The sequence below is a fragment of the Lepidochelys olivacea genome (genome assembly GCF_965140295.1).
Source record: "Lepidochelys olivacea isolate rLepOli2 genome assembly, chromosome: 2".
In the NCBI taxonomy this organism is placed as follows: domain Eukaryota; kingdom Metazoa; phylum Chordata; order Testudines; family Cheloniidae; genus Lepidochelys; species Lepidochelys olivacea.
Window position 1 is genome coordinate 21,797,867 of NC_140412.1, and position 18,364 is coordinate 21,816,230.

The window sequence follows — 18,364 nt, forward strand, 5'->3', positions numbered from 1 at the left end:
TTCATGTTTGTTTTAGTTTTATTGTGCATTAAGTACAGTAGTGCATGTTACATGGAATTCCTACTGGTCGTAGAGAACAAACCACTTGAGTGTAATTCTCTTGTTCATGCACGGATTCTTTTACATTGGCTGTTCTCGGGGTCTGGTTACATGATGCCACCACAGAGGTGGCAGATGCCCTTCTTTGCGAGCTGGGGGCAAGGCTTCATTCAAAGGACCACCAGGTGGAGTTTCATCTTCTAGCTGCTTAACCTAAAACATACAAGAAAACAAATTTCACCCAGTATACCTAAGTCTTGAATCCTGGTTTGTTTCATTTGGTATTTTGCTTTGCCCTCAAATATAGGCCCAGAACACTTCCTTCTGTCACAACTATAACCAAATGAAGAACTGACTTCATGAACAGGATAGAGTCAATACAAATAAAATTCCCTCATTTAGGTTGACTGCACTATCTAGTGCTCATTTGCAATTTCAGTCACAGATCTTCTGCCCCTACACTAATTTAAGTTAAAACTTATTAATGACAAAGCAATATTTTAAACAGAAGCTTATTCCATTATTTGTTACAGGTAATAAGTATCCTCCCTCTGCTTTGGAAGCCTATCAGATACTTTAATAAATATTAGCGACCCAAACCAGCACCACTGGACTCAGTAAGTGTCTTTCCATTGCCTTTAAGGGACTTGCTCTAATGTCCTTGCAGGATAAAACCTTTTTAAAATATGAAACATTCTATATGGAGCCAAGAGCCTCAGCTCCCATTTCTGTTATTTTGAGCTGATTGTTTTTGAAGTTAAGAATGTGACACCTAGTGTTAAGGTCAGCTTCACCACCTCTATGTAATGGCATAGTCACAAATCCACTCCATTTGCCTAAACATTGTTTGGAAAAAGTTCAAGATTTCAACATAATTAGCAACTTTTTTTCTCCTGAAAACTAAATGAAAAATGGCCCAAGATGGTTCTGAATTCTTTAAAAGCATGTTGACAAAATGAGCTTTGCAAAAGCATGTACCTATTTCTTCAGAGCTTCTACCCACAAAAGGTATAGTACAATAATAATAAAATAATATTATATAATAGAATTACTGTCCTATTTGTCCCAGTGTGACACTTACAACTTTTGTGGCTAAGTGTTGCACCCGGTACACTAGAGGATGAGACAAGGATATAATTGCAGCTTTAACTCTGAAATGATCCTTTGGAGTCCTTATGAAGTTGTGTGTCATTAAGATATCTGCATATGGAAAGCTGTCAGTATTACAGAACTAACAACTTTACTGGGAGTAGTCTAATTAAGAATTCTGTAGGGAAATTTAAGTATCATGCCTAAATCAAGTAATCACTTTTAAAAAGTGTTTCTTGTCACCCAGTTGGAGTCTGGAATACATTGTTTGCTTCTTTGAAAGCACAGAGTCAAACCAACTGAGCTTCGCTCCACAGTAAAATAGTACTGACCTCTTTTTCCCAGCTTTCTAACTGCAGCCTCTTCCACTGCTCTCTTTTGGAGAAGTAATCAGGATACATTGCCTTCTCAGAAGGATGCCAGAAATCCAAGCACCACTCAGGAGCCTGTCAAAAATCCAAGCACTAGATATGAGAAACTACAGAATATACAGCAACACAGCTTAGGCAATCACATTAATAGGACATTGGCAAGTGGCCCATAAAGCAAAGCATTACATAATACTACCTCTTATATAGTACTTTTCAGATGTAGATCTCAAAGTGCTTTACAAAGGATGTCAGTATTTTTAAACTCCATTTCACAGAAAGGGAAATGGAGCCACAGCAAGGTGAAGTGGCTTGCTTAAGGTCACCCTTAGGTGGCAGAGCTGGAAATAGAACCCAGGCGTCCTGAGTCCCAGTCCAGTGTTCTGTCCACTAGGCCAATTACTTTCATCTTTCCCCTTGAAAGAATGCCAATTGCTTATACTATGAGTTAACAGTTACAGAAGAGGTGTAATTTAAAATAAAAAACAAAAAACTCATGTCCTCCTAAATTTGGGGTTTAGTTACCAGCATCTGTGATGCAAACCAGCTGAAGTGATGAAGGCAAAATATAATTATAACACAGTGGTCCAACGTTCAGTTTATTTCTGCTTGTGTGCTCAGCAATCACATATCCAGAAGATTATAGTACAATCTGAACTCTGAAGTGATGTCTAGTCGAGATGAGGTGGTATATCTGGATTAAAAGGTGGATGTATCTTCTGGGCTCCAAGTAGGATGCACAGAAGCCCCCCAGAAGAGAGATAAAATCATAGTTCCAAGGACTACACCTGTCCAAGACCTCATGAGAATTGTTATATGGTACAAGTTCCTGTTGTAAATATTTTCCTTCTCTGTTGTAGGGTGAAAGATGCACATCATCAAGAGGAGAAAAGGGACTATACAGAGGAAACAATGAAACGGACTAGTGCTATCAAGTACACGAAGTAAAAACGAAAAAGAAAAACCTGTTTCTCTAACCCCTTTCAGTTTGTTGTCTTACATGTTACTTATCTCCAAATAAGCTCTCAGCAAAAGTGCCACTTCTAAATTGATGGTGTCCCCTTAAACAGCATTTTTGCTGCTATTTGTTTCAATCAGTTACTATACAAAGTGCTTGAATCTCAACAATGGACAATTTAATCTTCTCCCAGGAAATACACTTTAAGAAAATGGGATTTGAAAAACTGTGCAATGCATCAGACCAGACCGTTAGCTACATTTACAATGTTCAACCATGATGGAGTCATTAATGAATCCATTTTAAGTGCAATAGTTTTTTTGCACATGCAAACAAAAGTGTTCAGGTTGAAGCTTTGCATGCTTTATCTTAAATCAAATCAGAATTTTGGGAAAAGCGGATAAGCTATTTAAGTTGTGGTTCTTACAACTCAGAACATGGGAAGTGCACATTTTTGTTTAAGTCTCTAGGCACAAAGAATTCAGATACTTGGTACACATTTATCCTTAATTAAAACTAGAATATAGACCTAGCTTTACTTTTGTGTCTTGAATTCTTTATAAATTCTCAATGCACAGCAACAGCCAACACATGCTGTCATAAATATAAAGGGAAGAGTAAACACCTTTAAATCCCTCCTGGCCAGAGGAAAAACCCTTTCACCTGTAAAGGGTTAAGAAGCTAAGACAACCTCGCTGGCACCTGACCAAAATGACCAATGAGGAGACTAGATACTTTCAAAGCTGGAGGGGGGGGGAAACAAAGGGTTCTCTTGGTCTGTGGGTTGTTTTTGCCAGGACCAGAGCAGGAATGCAGGTCAGAACTGTAAAAAGTCAATAAGCAATCTAGTTAGATATGTGTTAGATTCTGTTTTGTTTAAATGGCTGGTAAAATAAGTTGTGCTGAATGGAATGTATATTCCTGTTTTTGGGTCTTTTTGTAACTTAAGGTTTTGCCTAGAGGGATTCTCTATGTTTTGAATCTGATTACCCTGTAATCTATTTACCATCCTGATTTTACAGACGTGATTTTTTTTTCTTTAATTAAAATTCTTCTTCTAAGAAGATTGCTTTTTCATTGTTCTTAAGATCCAAGGGTTTGGGTCTGTGTTCACCTATGCAAATTGGTGAGGATTTTTATCAAGCCTTCCCCAGGAAAGGGGGTGTAGGGCTTACGGGGGAAAGAGGTTTTCAAGTGGGCTCTTTCCTGGTTATATTTGTTAGACGCTTGGTGGTGGCAGCAATAAAGTCCAGGGACAAAAGGTAAAATAGTTTGTAATTTGGGGAAATTTTAACCTAAGCTGGTAAAAATAAGCTTAGGGGGTTTTTCATGCAGGTCCCCACATCTGTACCCTAGAGTTCAGAGTGGGGAAGGAATCTTGACACATGCGAACACTGTTAAAAAGTTCTCATGTTAATATTCCTACTCTGGGGTCTGTCTTCCTTACAACACTGGAGCATAAATTTACATAGGATTTTCAGCTCTTGCCAAATCCCTCAACCCACAATTTGGGGACAGACCCCTGCAGCAAAGTGATAATATACCAAGGGAAGAACAATGAAAAAGATGGAGTGAGCTTTCGTGAGCCTGTTACTGACCCTTTTAAAAAAAAACAAAACCTGCACTTAATCAGAGGTGTATAAACTCTGCAGCAAACTCCCACTCCCACCCAGCTGTGGCATTTTTTAGGAGAGAAAAAACAGTCCATTCCCAGGCCAGGAGTCCCACCCTGGAAACTGTCATCTCTTGAGAGGTGAGGAAGACATAGGCAAGTCTCCCCTTTCCTGGGCTCTTTGGGCAACTGCTTTCTGAAGTAGCTGATTCCTTTTCAGACAGCCAGTGCTGTCCATCTAGCCTCATCCCCAGCAATTATGGTTCTACTTGGGATTTAGCCAAAGAGAAGAGACATTTTAAAAACAATTATGTTGAGATGTACCTTGTCCGTTTTTCTTTCATGATAAACAATTCCCATTGTTTTGATTCTGTCACTGCTGACACCACTATCATCCTCCCTATCGCTCAGGCCTATGACCTGGGCATCATTGATTCCTTCTCCCTCACATCCAGGCCATGTACAAATCCTGTTGCTTCTCCCGCCATATCATTTCCCAAATTGACTGTCTTCTGTGCATATTGTTAAGACCCCCTCAACCTTGATTACTGTAACCTCCTCTCTAGCTTCCCACAACCCATGTCCCTCCCAAGTCTGTTCAAAGCACAGCTGGTCTTTTGCTTTGATCATGTAAGCCCAACCCCCTTTGAATCCTTCCATCACAGCAAATTCAAGCTTCTTTCTTGTTCTTGCTTTCAAGATGTTTCACAGCTCTTCCCTTTCTTATGTATTTGCTTGTTTATCAGGTTGCCGTTCGATTCCCACGGCCATCATCAGCCTTGTTTTCCATTTGTTTCTTTCTTGCTACCCTTTATGCATGGAACATCCTGCTGGATTTATCTGGATGGCCACTATCCTCTCTGCCAAATCCTATTTACTGATGTAAGAAAGGATGAATCTCGGTTGTACCATACAGAACTATAGTCTTATTGTAATGTATATAACAAACAAAAAGAGATCAGACTTAGAGTTCACCTAAGAACTTTATTTTTATTTTTTTTATTAACTTTACAGTTTTTTTTAGTGCCCATTATACTATAGTACTCAAGTAGCAAACCTATAATTAAGATCTACAAAGCATCTTCTGAACATCTACAAACCTAGTTTATAATATTAGCAGAGTAAGGCAATTGGGGACTGAAATAGCAGAGATCCGTCAATAGACCAAACTGAAACTAGAGTCCTGACAGACCAGCAAAAGAGCAAGACATTATAAACAGTGCTTGAAATTCCCATCTTCCACTCCCAACAGAACAAGAGACAACTCATTAAGACAGGAGAGAACAACATAGGCCAAACATTCCATTGATACTACTTTAGAGCCTACCTACCTTGTAACATTCATATCTCTCATAAGATGTGCCTCCTGGAGAATCAGGGAAGATGTAAGGTTGAGGATGCTGGTTTGCCCAAAGTTCTTCCTCAGCAGCTCTCAGCAGTTTTGTTGCTTTTATCATATCCTTCTCATTTTTGTGTTGTTCGAACCGTTCTCTCAGCACACAGGCAAAGAATCGATAATTGTCCCTATAGATACAAATGTGCAATATTTCTAGTGGTATAAATATCAGGGTTGTTTTCTGCATTGTTTTCTAGTACGGGAATATTAGAAGTTTCCTCACCACAAACTAAAAGACTTGCCCTTGACCTTTTGAGAATTCACATCATTATCACCATTCTTCATGGAACTCAGGGATGGAAGAGCTTCCTTGCGTCATCTAGTCATTGGATGTCTACAGTAAGTTCTCCTTGTTTATGGTCTAGTCTGAAATGAGTCAAACCCTTTATCTAGTTATAAACAAGTTAAGCCCTTTCTGCAGTTTGACCCATCCAGGTGCTGTCTAGCCAATTCCTTCATAACATCTCCTCAATTCTGTATGTCCTCTCTGTCCGCATCACCAGAACTCCCATAATCTTGCACCTTGACTACTGCAACCTCCCTGAGCTTGATTGCAAATTGAACTCAAGTTTATTTGAAATGCTGATGCTATGATAGTTTTCCTGGCTCACCACTTATCACATAATTGCACTAACCTAATCCCTGCACTGGCTCCTTCTTCATTCTTGTATCAAACAATAGTTCTTGTCTTTATCTTTAAGGCCTTCACAATTTGCCCTGCTCTAGCACTTGAGACACTGCCCACGGATAAGCTTCTCCCTTAAATTTTCTGCACTCTCTTATGCTGCCTGTTATGCAAGTAACAAAACTGTGGCCATTTCAGTTATTTTTAGGTTATATCCCCATCCCTAATCCTTTGTCTGCTCCTGTATTTTTTTTAGACTCTGGGCAGGGGCTCTCTCTTTATCCATGTTTGTAATGTAGACGGCACAACTGAGCCATGATTTTGATAGGAGCCTTTTGGCTTATTGGAATGCAAAAGTTTGTTAGTAATAAGCAACCTACCCTAAAAAAGTTGTAAACCGTTTTGGGCAGAGAACATCTAAGTATTTGTACATCAACCAGCACAGTAGGGCCCTGATGATCCTGACTGAGGCCACTGGACACTACTGTAATAGAAACAGATTAAGGCCAGAAGGGACCATTATGTTAATCTAATCTGATCTTCTGCAGAACAGAGACCATAGAGAAGTGATGGGCATCCTGCAGCCCATCAGGGTAATCCGCTGGTACACCATGAGACAGTGTTTACATTGACCGTCCACAGGCATGACCACCCGCAGCTCCCAGTGGATGCAGTTCACTGTTCCCAGCTAATGGGAGCTGCGGGAAGCGGTGGCCAGCATGTTGCTACAGCCTGCGCCGCTTCCTGCAGCTTCTATTGGCCAGGAACGGCGAACTGCGTCCGCTGGGAGCTGTGGGAGGCCGTGCCTGAGGACAGTCAATGTAAACACAGCCTCGTGGCCCACCAGTGGATTACCCGGATGGACCGCAGGTTGCCCACTGCTGCCATATAGCCTCACCCAGTAATTTCTGCATCAAGCCTGTAACTTGTTTGAGCAATAGCGTATCTTTGAAAAGAATAGGGAGTCCTGATTTGAAGGCCACAAGTGATGGAGAATCCACCACACCTAATATTCCATGATGTAGTGGACACAGCACTGGAGGGGAATTCAGGAGACCCGGATTCTATTCCTGGCTCTGTCACTAATCTGCTGGGTGACGTGGGGTAAATCCTGTCGAGTCTGTGCCTCAGGTTTCCCCATCTGTTAAGTGGGGATAAGGATATAGACAGCCTTCACAAACCTTTTCCAAGACTCTGGATGGAAAGGGCTAGTTTAGAGCTGGGTATTAATACAGCAGACTACTGTTTAAACTGAAAATTTTAAAGCCACGGAAAAGTTCAAAGTCAAGTAAGACTGAATAAAAGAGGCTTTAGCACATCGCCAATGCCAGAGATCTTCCAGCGAGTGGAGATGGGCTGAAGCCTGTACTGACCCGTCTCGTTTCAATGCCCTTTCCTTTCCCGCCCAGCCCCAGCCCGATCCCACCTCACACCCACCCGCCTTCCACCCGTTTATTACTGACCGTTACTGGCGCCAGAAACGTCACCCGTGGGCGCAGACAGCGACCTCCCCGCTCAGCGGCCCCAGCCCCCAGCTCACCTCCGGCCCGCCCGCCCCACACCGGCCCCCGGGGAGGGGAAAGGGGCCCGAGGTGTCAGCGCTCAGGCCCAGAGGCCTGCGCGGCCAGGAGCTCGCGCTGCGGAGGGATGAGCGCCCCGGGGGCGGGAAAGGCAGCAGCCTGAGGCACCAGCTCAAGCCCTGCCTGGCGCCCAGCCCCCCACGGAGACGGCTCAGGGGGCGCTAAGAGGCCGCTCCGGCGCGGGGACCGTGCGCGGCGCTGCGGGAGTCTCCCCTCAGCAGGGCCGAGGGCGGCGCGTAGGGGCCCCAAGACCGCCCCGCGCTCACCGCTGGATGCACCAGGACTCGAGCTGGCGCATCGCCCGCTTGTAGAGCCGCAGCACCTTCTGCTGGTGCGTTAGGTACGCCGCCATCTTGGCCTTCGGCCCTCGCCCTCGCCAAGGGGGCGCGTGGGCCGACGGGGAGGGGGAGGAGCCCGCGACGCTCAGGCCGGGCGCTTGCTCCCTTCCTTCCGCCGGCCCGGGACAGGGAGGAGGCGGAGCTGCGGCCGCCATGAGCCGCTTTAAATTCATCGGTGAGGGGGGCGGGCGCGAGGTCCGGGGCCGTGGGGAGTGCGGATCCCGGGCAGAGGGCTCCAGTGTGCGGGTCCGCCGCCGCCGGCGCCCGGGGCTGGCCTTCTGCGTGCGCCCAAGAGCTTGTCTCGTTCACGGGCAGAAGCTGGTCCCATAAGCGAGGTTCCCCCCGCCGCCTCGTCTTTCTGCCCTGCGGGTTGTCCCGGGGGCAGGGACTCGGGAGGGGAGGCTGGCGGGCTTGGAGAAGCGGCCTGGCCTGCCCCTTACCCGGCAGGTGCGGGAGATGCTGCCTCTTTCCCTGGGCTGGCACGAGGGAGCACTGCTGGAGATGTGCCAATACACACCGTTCCCTAGGAGGCTTATCATTTAGGGCTTTGCTTTGCTTTGCTGTAGGTGGAGTCGGGTTTTTAAAATGTTTTATAAGGTAGCACGAGCCTGATGCTTATTCCCAAACAGGCCACAATTTGTCATTCTCTCAAGCCTAAGAAGTGAAACTTCAGGATGGTTGAAGAAAACCCATGCTTAAGCTTTAAACTCTCTCTCTATCTCTGTGGTATCTGGTGCCCCTCAGAACCATCATGTACACAAAGATATATCTGTTTCTCCATGGCTTACTTTCAATACCGACTCTGTTGAGCTACATGGGGAAATAGAAAGACTATAACAGCTAATTCAGCCTGCATTGTTTTTCTCACTGCAGATATCGGTATTAACTTGACAGATCCTATGTTCAGAGGCATTTACAGAGGTACACGGAAACATCAAGGTAAACGTAACTTTTGACAGATTCAAGGAAATCCGATTTCTTACCTGAACAGCAAATAAGAAATATTCATCTTTTTTTTCTCATCAGTTGCTTACAGTATCTAAGCATTATTATCTATATTATGAGATTCCAGGAGTGTCATTCTGAAGCTTAGATTAAATCTCAGGAAAAATTTCCTAACTGTAAAAACAGTAAGACAATGGAACAGCCTGTTTCGGGAGGTTGTGGAAACTCCTTCACTGGAGGCTTTCAAAAGGAAGCTGGATTCCCATCTGTCACAGATGGCTTAGACACAATAAATCCTGCATCTTGGCATAAGAACAGCCATACTGGATCAGACCAATGGTCCATCTCACCCAGTATCATGTCTTCTGACAGTGGCCAATGCCAGGTGCTTCAGAGGGAAGTAACAGGGTTATTGGCATGGGGTTAGACTACTAGACCCTTGCGGTGCCTTCTAACCCTATGATTCTAAGCTTAGTGTGAAATGATGGAATCTGCTACAAGCATGGTTGAGAGCTCTTCTTGTTTAGTTTTCAGAGTAGCAGCCCTGTTAGTCTGTATTCGCAAAAAGAAAAGGAGTACTAGTGGCACCTTAAAGACTAACCAATAATAATAAATTGGTTAGTCTCTAAGGTGCCACTAGTACTCCTCCTCTTCTTGTTTAGTATATCACCAGGTTCAATCATCACTGGAATTTGTGGTATATTAATGTCCAATATTCAAGTTCTCAGACATTTTCTACTTTTTTACACTTACTTACACTCATACAACAGCAATAGGCTTTCACCTAGTTGTTACTTATTTCTATAGTGTCCAAAGTGAGGTTGGTGCTTTAAAAATACATGTTTATACCTTCTAATTAGAACATGTATATTTTGAAATATAACTTCCATACAGATTCAAATCTAAGTAGCTGAACATTTTGGTAAAATCTTTCCACGGTGGTTTTACAAGGTTATGCAGACAGATCTGAGTTTAGACTTCCAGCCTTTGTATTTTGTGGGTCAGATCATCAGCTGGTATACTTTGGTGTAACTCCATTGTAATCAGTGGAGCTACTCTGATGTGCCCTAGCTGAGGGTCCTGTCCTATGTGTTTAGACTGTAGTGTCTGTCTGGTTTATATTGTAAGTTTTATGTGACAAGGTCCATTACTTCTGTTGTGTATGTACAGAGTTGTACACACTGTCTCTCAGTAAATATTTATTAGTAATAACAGTCAAGATTTCTTTCTATAAATCTTCAAGCTTCTTTTTCTCTTTAGCTTCCATGTGAATTATTTTGTGATACATTGTACTACAGGGCATTAATTTCATATTTGTTGGGGAATTCTCTCCTACACATTCCTTTTCTTTTCCACTCTCTTCTTTCAAAAAAAAGGGGGATTCAAAAATTTTAGGTGTGAGGTTTTATACAATGTACTGACATGAATTCCAGATAATTATAATTTCAATCCTAACATGGAGCAAATTTTCTTCTATTTTTCTTTGTTCTGGGTTTTTCTTCCTTTTTATTGGTATGATGCTCCTATCTGATTGGTCCTCAGAGGAATTTTAAGAGAGTGTGAGGAACACCTGCTTCTGGTGGCATAGGAAAATGCAAGTTATTTTCAGTCATGTGCCTAACTTAATCCTTGTATTAAATACTCCTGAGGGCATTCTGTGCCAAAAGGTTACAAATTCTGCTCCTAAAAATTATGTGCACAAGATTTTAAAATTCTGCAAGTTTTATTTGTCAGTAAATAAATGCAGAGGCTCCAGCATGGCAGTGGGGAGCACAGGCCACTGGCTGTGTACGAAGGTGGGAAATCACCCCACAGGCTCCCCACCCCTAATCATCAGGGCATGGATTCAGTGATGAGGTTGCATCCAACCGTGACACAGCACAAGGCCTGGGCCTGCCCCTCTGTGCCAGGTGTGGAGCAGGCAGGCTCAACTAGGCAGGATCCAAGTGTGGAGGGGCTTAGTGTGGAGGGATCCAGGTGTGGGGTGAGAGGATTCTGTGTGGAACAGTCTGGTTGCAGGCAGCTCAGTGGGGGGGTGTTCTAGGTGTAGGAGGAATCTGGATGCACAGAGGCTTGTTGGGAGGAGTTCCAGGTGCAGGGGCTTCCAGGTGAAGGTGGTTGGGGTTCAGCAGAGGGATATGGGTATGGGGGGCTCAGCAGGGGAGTCTGGGTGCTGGGGGAGTGGGGCTTGGTGCCGTGGGGGTTTAGGTGCAAGGAGCTCAGTGGGGGAGGGGGGTGGTCTGGGTTCAGGGATGGGGGTCCTGAGGCAGGAGGTCTGGGTGCAGGGGGGCTCCAGATGCAGGGGTTGAGGTTCAATGTGATGGGGTTTGGGTATGGAAGGCTAGGGGGGTTCTGGATGTCTGGGGTGAGGCTTGGTGGGGGTGTCTGGGTACGGGAGTCCAGATTCATGGGGATTGGGTAGATGGGGGAGCAGCTCCCTATACAGTGACCCCCTCCCTGGCAGCTGAGGAGTGATGGAAGCAGGGGAGGATGCCGAGTTTCCTGTAGCTGGGAGAGTTTCTGGGGGTGGGTCTGACACAGCCCCAGCCACTCCTTACAGAGGAAGAGGAAGTCCTGTCCTCTCCTGCCTCCAGCCCAGCCTAGCCTGGGCTAACAGCTGATCCCGGCTCAGGGTAGGAGCTACTCGCTGGGGTTTCCCCAGCCCTGCAGTGGTTTACGTCTCCACCATGTGCTTGAAACAATGTACCTGCGTAGCTAGGGAGTGGTGTGTGACTGCTCTTGCAGCTTCCTGTTGCTTCCCTGTCAGAAAGTCATTTTTCTGCGGTGAAGCAAATAAATCTGTGGGGAACATTAATTCTGTGCATGCACAGTGGCACAGAATTCCCTCAGGCATAATTAAAGAAACCAGATAAAGTAAATTGTATTATGTGGTACAATTTGGATGTTTGTTCTTATATTCACACACAATAAATCTTTCAGATGGTCACTTCCTTTGTAGCAGAGACGTTTTCCTTTGGACTTCTAAAAGGAAGGCACAGTGCAGCATATTATATGCTGTATATTTTAATTCCAATGTTTTCCTACTATCTACTTTTTTTTTTAGTTTGTGGGAACTTAAACTCTAATCCAGTCCACCTGTTCTGCTGAAGACAAGACAGCTGGCTTCACTTTGTTCTAGCTAGCCAATTATTTAGGTCCAAAGACTATTCATACCATATTAAGCATAATACATCAAAGTTAAACAGCAGTGCATATGAAATACACACAGGTTTTTAGAGTGCATTTCTTTATGCTACAGATTCACAGGAATCAACTTTGTCATGTCAGCAGGAGTTGCATTTATGGCAGAGTTTTTAATCTTTCATTGGTCTATTTAGTAAAGCTTGTAATTTGTTTTTATGGTACATGGGCAAATGATAGGAGCGTATTCAAAATACAAGTAAGTATTATTTTGTTTAGATTCCTGAAGATCGTTTCCCTCAGTCTATTGCTGTTTTATGAGGTGGAAAAATAAAGTAGCTGAGCAGTATGGCTGTAAGAAATATACAAAGTTATAAAATAACATTGTAATAAGATACAGAGTAGAGCCAGATCTTCTTTTTTTTTATAAATGGCTTTTTGACTAAATTTTTTCCGTTTTTTTGTTTGGTGGCGAAAATTCCACTTTCTTTCACTTTTTTTATTCTCTCGTCTCCCTTTCTAATGGAAAACAGTGGGGGAAAGTTTAAAAAAAAGAGTGGTTCCCCCACCCCCCCAACCCCGAAACAAAACTTCTTTTGTTTTTTTTTTAACTAACCTTTAGTTTCTTTTGAAAATTTTCATGAAATATACTGACCCTTTTTCCAACCAACTCGAAAGAAGAGTTATTTAGAGAATAAAAGGAAAGAGTTATTTAGAGAAGCTAAAAGGAAATTAGACAATTTCCCCACTTCCCAAAGAACTTGTAATTCATTTTCATTCTTTTCTGTTCCTTAAATAAGCAGTATTTCATTTAACTGCAGTCTTTCATTTGGATTTAATTTCAATATTGGAGAACAAGTATTGACTGACCATGCAGACAGCTCAGCTCTTGAGGCAGGAACAGAAAATCGGTGGGATTAGTTGGCCTACAGCTACTTACAGACTCGTTAAGCGACACAGTCTCTACCCGTAGAGACAACTCAGCAGATGGGGGTCTATGCAGGCGGAGTGAGCTATCAGGCTGTTGGTGTGCTGGGGCACAGTGACCCACTATACCTACTACTTCAGCAAACACAGTTGTCAGACACAGAGCTCAAGACAAGAGAGGCATTTATGTAACTAGGGCCTGATCCAAATCCCATTGAGGTCTATGGAAAACATCCCATTAACTTAAATGGGTTTTAGATCCGGTTCTTAGTCATTTGCATCATCCTCCTATTTGCCTTCCTAAAGATTAACTAATTGTATGTGTCCAAAGATTATTCACATCATGTTAAGCATATTACTAACTGTACATAAATGACTTTATAGCAAAGGAATGTGCAAGTTAAATTATGTGTTAAGAACTGGACCTTAATTTACCAAATTTTTACTTTTGCAGATGACTTTTTGGATGTAATAGAGAGAGCAGTCAAAACCGGTGTTAAAAAGGTAACTTCTCTTATAGATCATGCATATATGGTTTTGTTATGATGTTGTACATTTTTAAAAATGGATTTTAACAGCTAGAGTTTTTAGGAATACTGAAGTTGTAACAAAAACAATTTTCTGCTGAAATTAGCAACTATAAAAATACCAGAAACTTTCTTTAGTATTGCAGAGTTCTCTGCAAAATCCAAATTCTTTGTACCCGATATTACATCTTCCTGTGCACAGTGATTAGCTGGTCACAAAAATACATGAAAGGGCATCCTTTTTGCAAAAAACTTCTGTATGTAAAACTGGCCATGGCAAGTTCTAACGTAAGGGAGGGGGAAGTTTTCTGGGTGTTTTTTGTGTTGAAGGAGGCCAGTATTGACTTCCATTATCTATGTAACTCTCTCACTTTGTGATTACCTCTGTCAGCCTACACCAAATATTCATGTGGCCTTGATTCTGTAAACATTTGAGTTCAGTAGTTCGTAAACTGGGGTCCGCGAGTCATGTCCAGGGCCACAGGCCCCACTGATCAACTCCTCCCCCTGCCTCCCAGTGCCTCCTGCACGCCTCAGAACAGCTGTTCAGCGGCGTGCAGGAGGCACTGGGAGGGAGGGGGAGGAGTGGAGACAAGACACGCTTGGAGGAAAGGGTGGGAAGAGGAGGGGCAGGGGTGGGGCGGGAAGTGATGGAGGCTTGGGGGCAGGGTCTGGGGTTGAGCACCACCAGGGAGAATTAGAAGCCGGCTTTAATTCAATCATCTTTATGTGCTTTTTACCTGTGTAAAGTTAAGTATGTCCATAGATGTTTGCAGGATTAGGCCCTTAGCTGACTCTCTGTTAGTTGATGTACTAACAGTAGACGTACAGTTAATAGAGTTCTTACCTTTATTTAGATTTACATCATTATGTGCAAACTTGGAACTCTATGATAAAAATTCTTGGCCAAAAGCTCCTTCCCAACTACAGTGGCCAGTGAATATTCAAGAAACAAGTATTCAGTCCAACTCCTTTTTATTGGACCTCTGTAAAATTAAAGATATTTTGGTTTTCCAAACAAAAAATATGAATTTGCTCAAATCAGCAGTTTTGTGATGATATAACGGTATTTTACTATGTTAATAAAGCATAGATCTTAGTTTGCTTTAAAAAGAAAGAACCCACACCTCTTCCACAGGAGGTTTAATAAATAAATAAAACATAATCTGAAAGGAGTTAAAATTTGGAGAGTAGGGGAAAAGTTCAAAGAAACTAATGTAGAATCAGTAATACTTAGCACTTATGTAAGTGCTGTACAAACATTATTCAATCCTCACAACACTCCTGTGATGTAATTAATTAGTAATATTCCTATTTTGCACACAGAGAAACTGATAAACATAGATTAAGTAATTTGCCCAAGAGCACATCATTATGTCACAATCATTATGTTGCTGTTTTGTGGCTCTCCTGATTAGTTCTAGAGAAGCTTGCATCTTTCACAGTAAGATGTTTCTGTTTCTCCTCAGAGCACAGTGACCAGTAACATTCATGGGAATTATTGACATATAGCAAGTAGATAATAAACCCCAGTTACATCCAGAGTACGTGAGAAATTGTTTAGCTATCATGAGCATTGTTAGCCCTGATTCTGAAAAATGTTAGGCACGTACAATACATGTGGTGTTATATACTCCTGGAGGAATTCTACGCAAGTGCAGAATTAGTGTCCCCCACAGATTTTACCCCACAGAAAAACTGATTCATGCATCCCTTCTGGGGAGCAGTCAGGGTTGGAGGGGCACATCTGGTTTGGGTGTCAGGAGCAGCGCGGGGGGGATGTAAATCGCCACCTTGTGGGACAGGGCTGGGCTCTCTCTGTCCCTCTCACTTGCTATTGAAGTAGCTGGGGAGGGACAGGGCTGGGGATGCCCCAGCTGGTGGCTCCTACCGGGCACTAGACTCTAGCTGCTAATCCTGGCTGACCTGGGGAATGGGACTTCCTCTTCCCGTCCAGTGGCCACTCCCAAGGCCACTGTCGGATCAGACCCACCCCTAGAACCTACCCTGGCTGCAGGAAACTCCACCTCACCCCTCCCCCACCCCCACCCGCTTCCTGCCATCATCGCTCCCTGGCTGCAGGGGAAGTGTTCACTGTATGAGACGCTGACCCTGGTCTGGCCAACCCCTCTGTATCTAAACCTCCATCCCTACACCCAGAATCCCCCAACAAGCCCCTGTGCATCCAGATCCCCCTTGTACCCAGACCTGCCACCAAGCCACCTGCACCCAGATTGCCCCACACAGAACACTGTGACCTGGATCCCCCCACACTAAGCCCCTCCATACTTGGATCCTGCCAGGCTGAGCCTGCCTGCCCCACACCTGGGTCAGGAGGACAGGGCTGGGCGTGCGGGTATGTGAGACTCTGTCCTCCTTGCTTACTGTGGAGCCATATAGATGTACTAATATGCCTACTATGCAATCTATTTGTCAGAAAACATTTCCTGAATCTTTTTTGTAGTCTGTATTGTTACAGACTTACTTGCTGACCGGTATTTTGAAATAAATTACCAAAATAATTGAAAAATGTGTGATTATATTGTGTTGTTTTGACAAAGTGTGCAGATTTTTAAATATTTGGTGCACAATTCCCTCAGAACTAGTAATTGCACACCTTTAACTTGTATGTGCAATTGATGTGATTGCGTATCCCGATGACGTAATTATGTAGTCATATGGCCAAATCTTGGCATTTGCACATATATTAACTTATTTGCACATGCTGTCACAGCTATCAACTGTTCATTTTGCACAAGTAACTTAAAATCCAGTCCTGTGTTTCCAAAAACAAACAATAGAAAATGTTCTATAGCAAAAGCATTACCTGGTTTGAAGAAAAACTAATAGAGCTGAACAATCGTACATTTAAATTGCCTTTGTTCTCCCTTGGGAGAATGAGACATGGTTTTATTGCAGAGGCAATAAAACGCTGGATGTACATCCAACATATGAAAGGTTAAGAGGACACTTAAAACTACAATGTTAATGTAACAAGCTCTGATGCTATGGTTGGAGCATGACACTGAGGGCCCGAAACTCCTGAATTTTTAATCCTGGGGCTCTAATACTGATTCCCTGGACGGCTTTTTAAAAATCACATCATCCTTCTACTTTGATTTCCCCAACTGTAAAATGGGGATTATACTTTACAAATGAATTAATCCTCACAGAAAAGTACCCAGAAAAATGCCTTGAAGATGAAAATCAAAAAGGTCAATACTGTTATTAATAGTGGTATTGCAGTAATTGAATGGACTGTGACCGACATTATGGTGGGAGGCTAATTTATGTACTACTGATCAAAAACCATGATTTGGCCTATAGTACATTCACTAATATGTCTGCTGAAAGTCTTAATGAATCTTGAGACACTTGCGTGGTTTAACAGAATACTACTATATTCATAATACAGATAGCTACTAGGCATTCCTTTGTCTAGGTTCTTCTCTGATTTCTATCACTCTGGTATCTGAGTGCCTTTTAAAGCATTTCCTGGTTGTTTGCTGTTAATTCAAAGTTGAACACACATTTACTAACTGTTTTTCTTCGTTTCAGTTTATGATTACAGGCGGAAATCTACAAGATAGTAAAGATGCATTGCAGCTGGCACAGACAAATGGTATCCTTACTTTAAAAGACATGATATATATTTAATCCCTGTAGCTGTAGATTTCCACCCTTCCCCATGGCAATTAACATTTAAAATTACTTATTCCTGGAGCTATTGGCAGAATCCACATTATTCAGATTCAAGAAAAGAAAAAATATATCCAGGTTAGGTGGATATATTCTACATAATTTATTTCTTGTTATTACAGAGGGCATGGGGTATTGGTGGATATCAGTCCTTCCTATCTTCTGTTTCTGTATTTCTAGATAAAACAAATCAAGAGTGTTTTTGGAGGAGGAGTACTTTTCTGTCCTAGAAGAACGTACAGAATAGCCAGCTCCCCTTATTATCTATTTCAGGGATTTTCAAAAGGCATTTGACAGCCTGCAAAGGCATACATTGCAGAATATTCTTCAGTCTTATGGAATTCCAGCTAAAGTTATCAATATCATCAATGCTGTATACAGCAATGCAAAGTGTACTGTAAGAGTGAACTACCAGACAACAGCATGGTTCAGTGTGCACAGTGGTATGAAACAGGGCTGCATTGTGTATCTGATAATGAAGCAGCATGTTACCAACACACACATTGGCATAGCATGGGTAGTTACCAAATGCCTAGAAGACCTAGACTTTACTGGTGATATCGTGCTACTGAATGACACCCTCAAAAGCTACAAACAAAGACCGACATCTTGGCAAAAACAGGAAGCCAAGTAGGGCTCAAAATCAGTTACGCCAACACAAACATCCTTGAAACCTGGATGTTAAGCTGGGGCATCCTATTAGAAGGTAAAAACATCAAGAAAGTAGAATAGTTCATTTACCTGGGTAGCACCAGACTAGCCAATGGAGACCTCAGGAAAGAAATGACATCAAGGATAGGAAAGGCATCCACAGCATTCACTAAACTCAACAACCTATGGAAATCAGAGATATAGAGTGCAAAAACAAAACTTAGAATTGTCAACTCAAACATAATCTCAGTGTTAATATACAGCTCTGAGGGCTGGAGATCTACCAAACGATTAAACAGAAAACCAGGTGCCTTTGAAAATAAGTGCCTTTGAAAGATCCTGGGCCTTGGATGGAAAGGTTTCATCACCAGTGAAGAGATCTAAGAAATCACGAACCAGCAGCTTGTCTCTACCAGAATCAGAAGGAAGTGCTTGATGTATTTGGGGCATGTACTCTGGATGCTAACAC

The 18,364-nt window shown here is 42.9% G+C and overlaps 2 protein-coding genes across 6 annotated transcripts in view; one reads left to right on the forward strand and one right to left on the reverse strand.

Moving 5' to 3' along the window:
* NDUFB9 (NADH:ubiquinone oxidoreductase subunit B9) lies at positions 1-8,162 on the reverse strand. The gene is made up of 4 exons (XM_084620653.1): positions 7,934-8,162; positions 5,398-5,590; positions 1,461-1,574; positions 1-252 (listed from the first exon to the last, which is right to left on the reverse strand). Exons 1-4 carry the CDS (start codon positions 8,158-8,160, stop codon positions 121-123), a joined length of 666 nt encoding a protein of 221 aa, XP_084476779.1. The 5' UTR covers positions 8,161-8,162; the 3' UTR covers positions 1-120.
* TATDN1 (TatD DNase domain containing 1) overlaps positions 8,078-18,364 on the forward strand; it is a 25,412-nt gene continuing 15,125 nt past the window's right edge. For 2 of the 5 annotated variants that reach the window (XM_084620649.1, XM_084620648.1), the window contains exons 1-4: positions 8,078-8,180; positions 8,879-8,944; positions 13,473-13,522; positions 17,104-17,167. In XM_084620649.1, coding sequence (XP_084476775.1) covers positions 8,159-8,180; positions 8,879-8,944; positions 13,473-13,522; positions 17,104-17,167 — 202 coding nt within the window. In that variant the 5' untranslated portion in view covers positions 8,078-8,158. The other 3 variants (XM_084620651.1, XM_084620650.1, XM_084620652.1) reach the window with 3 other exon arrangements.

Bases quoted from the DNA above. Each gene is read 5' to 3' on its own strand.
- NDUFB9 (XM_084620653.1), bottom strand. From the start codon at position 8,160: ATGGCGGCCGCAGCTCCGCCTCCTCCCTGTCCCGGGCCGGCGGAAGGA. The intron at 5,591-7,933 runs GTGAGCGCGGGG...TTGTATCTATAG, and splicing joins GAGTCCTGGTGCATCCAGCG to GGACAATTATCGATTCTTTG. The intron at 253-1,460 runs GTCAGTACTATT...TGTATGTTTTAG, and splicing joins TAGAAAGCTGGGAAAAAGAG to GTTAAGCAGCTAGAAGATGA.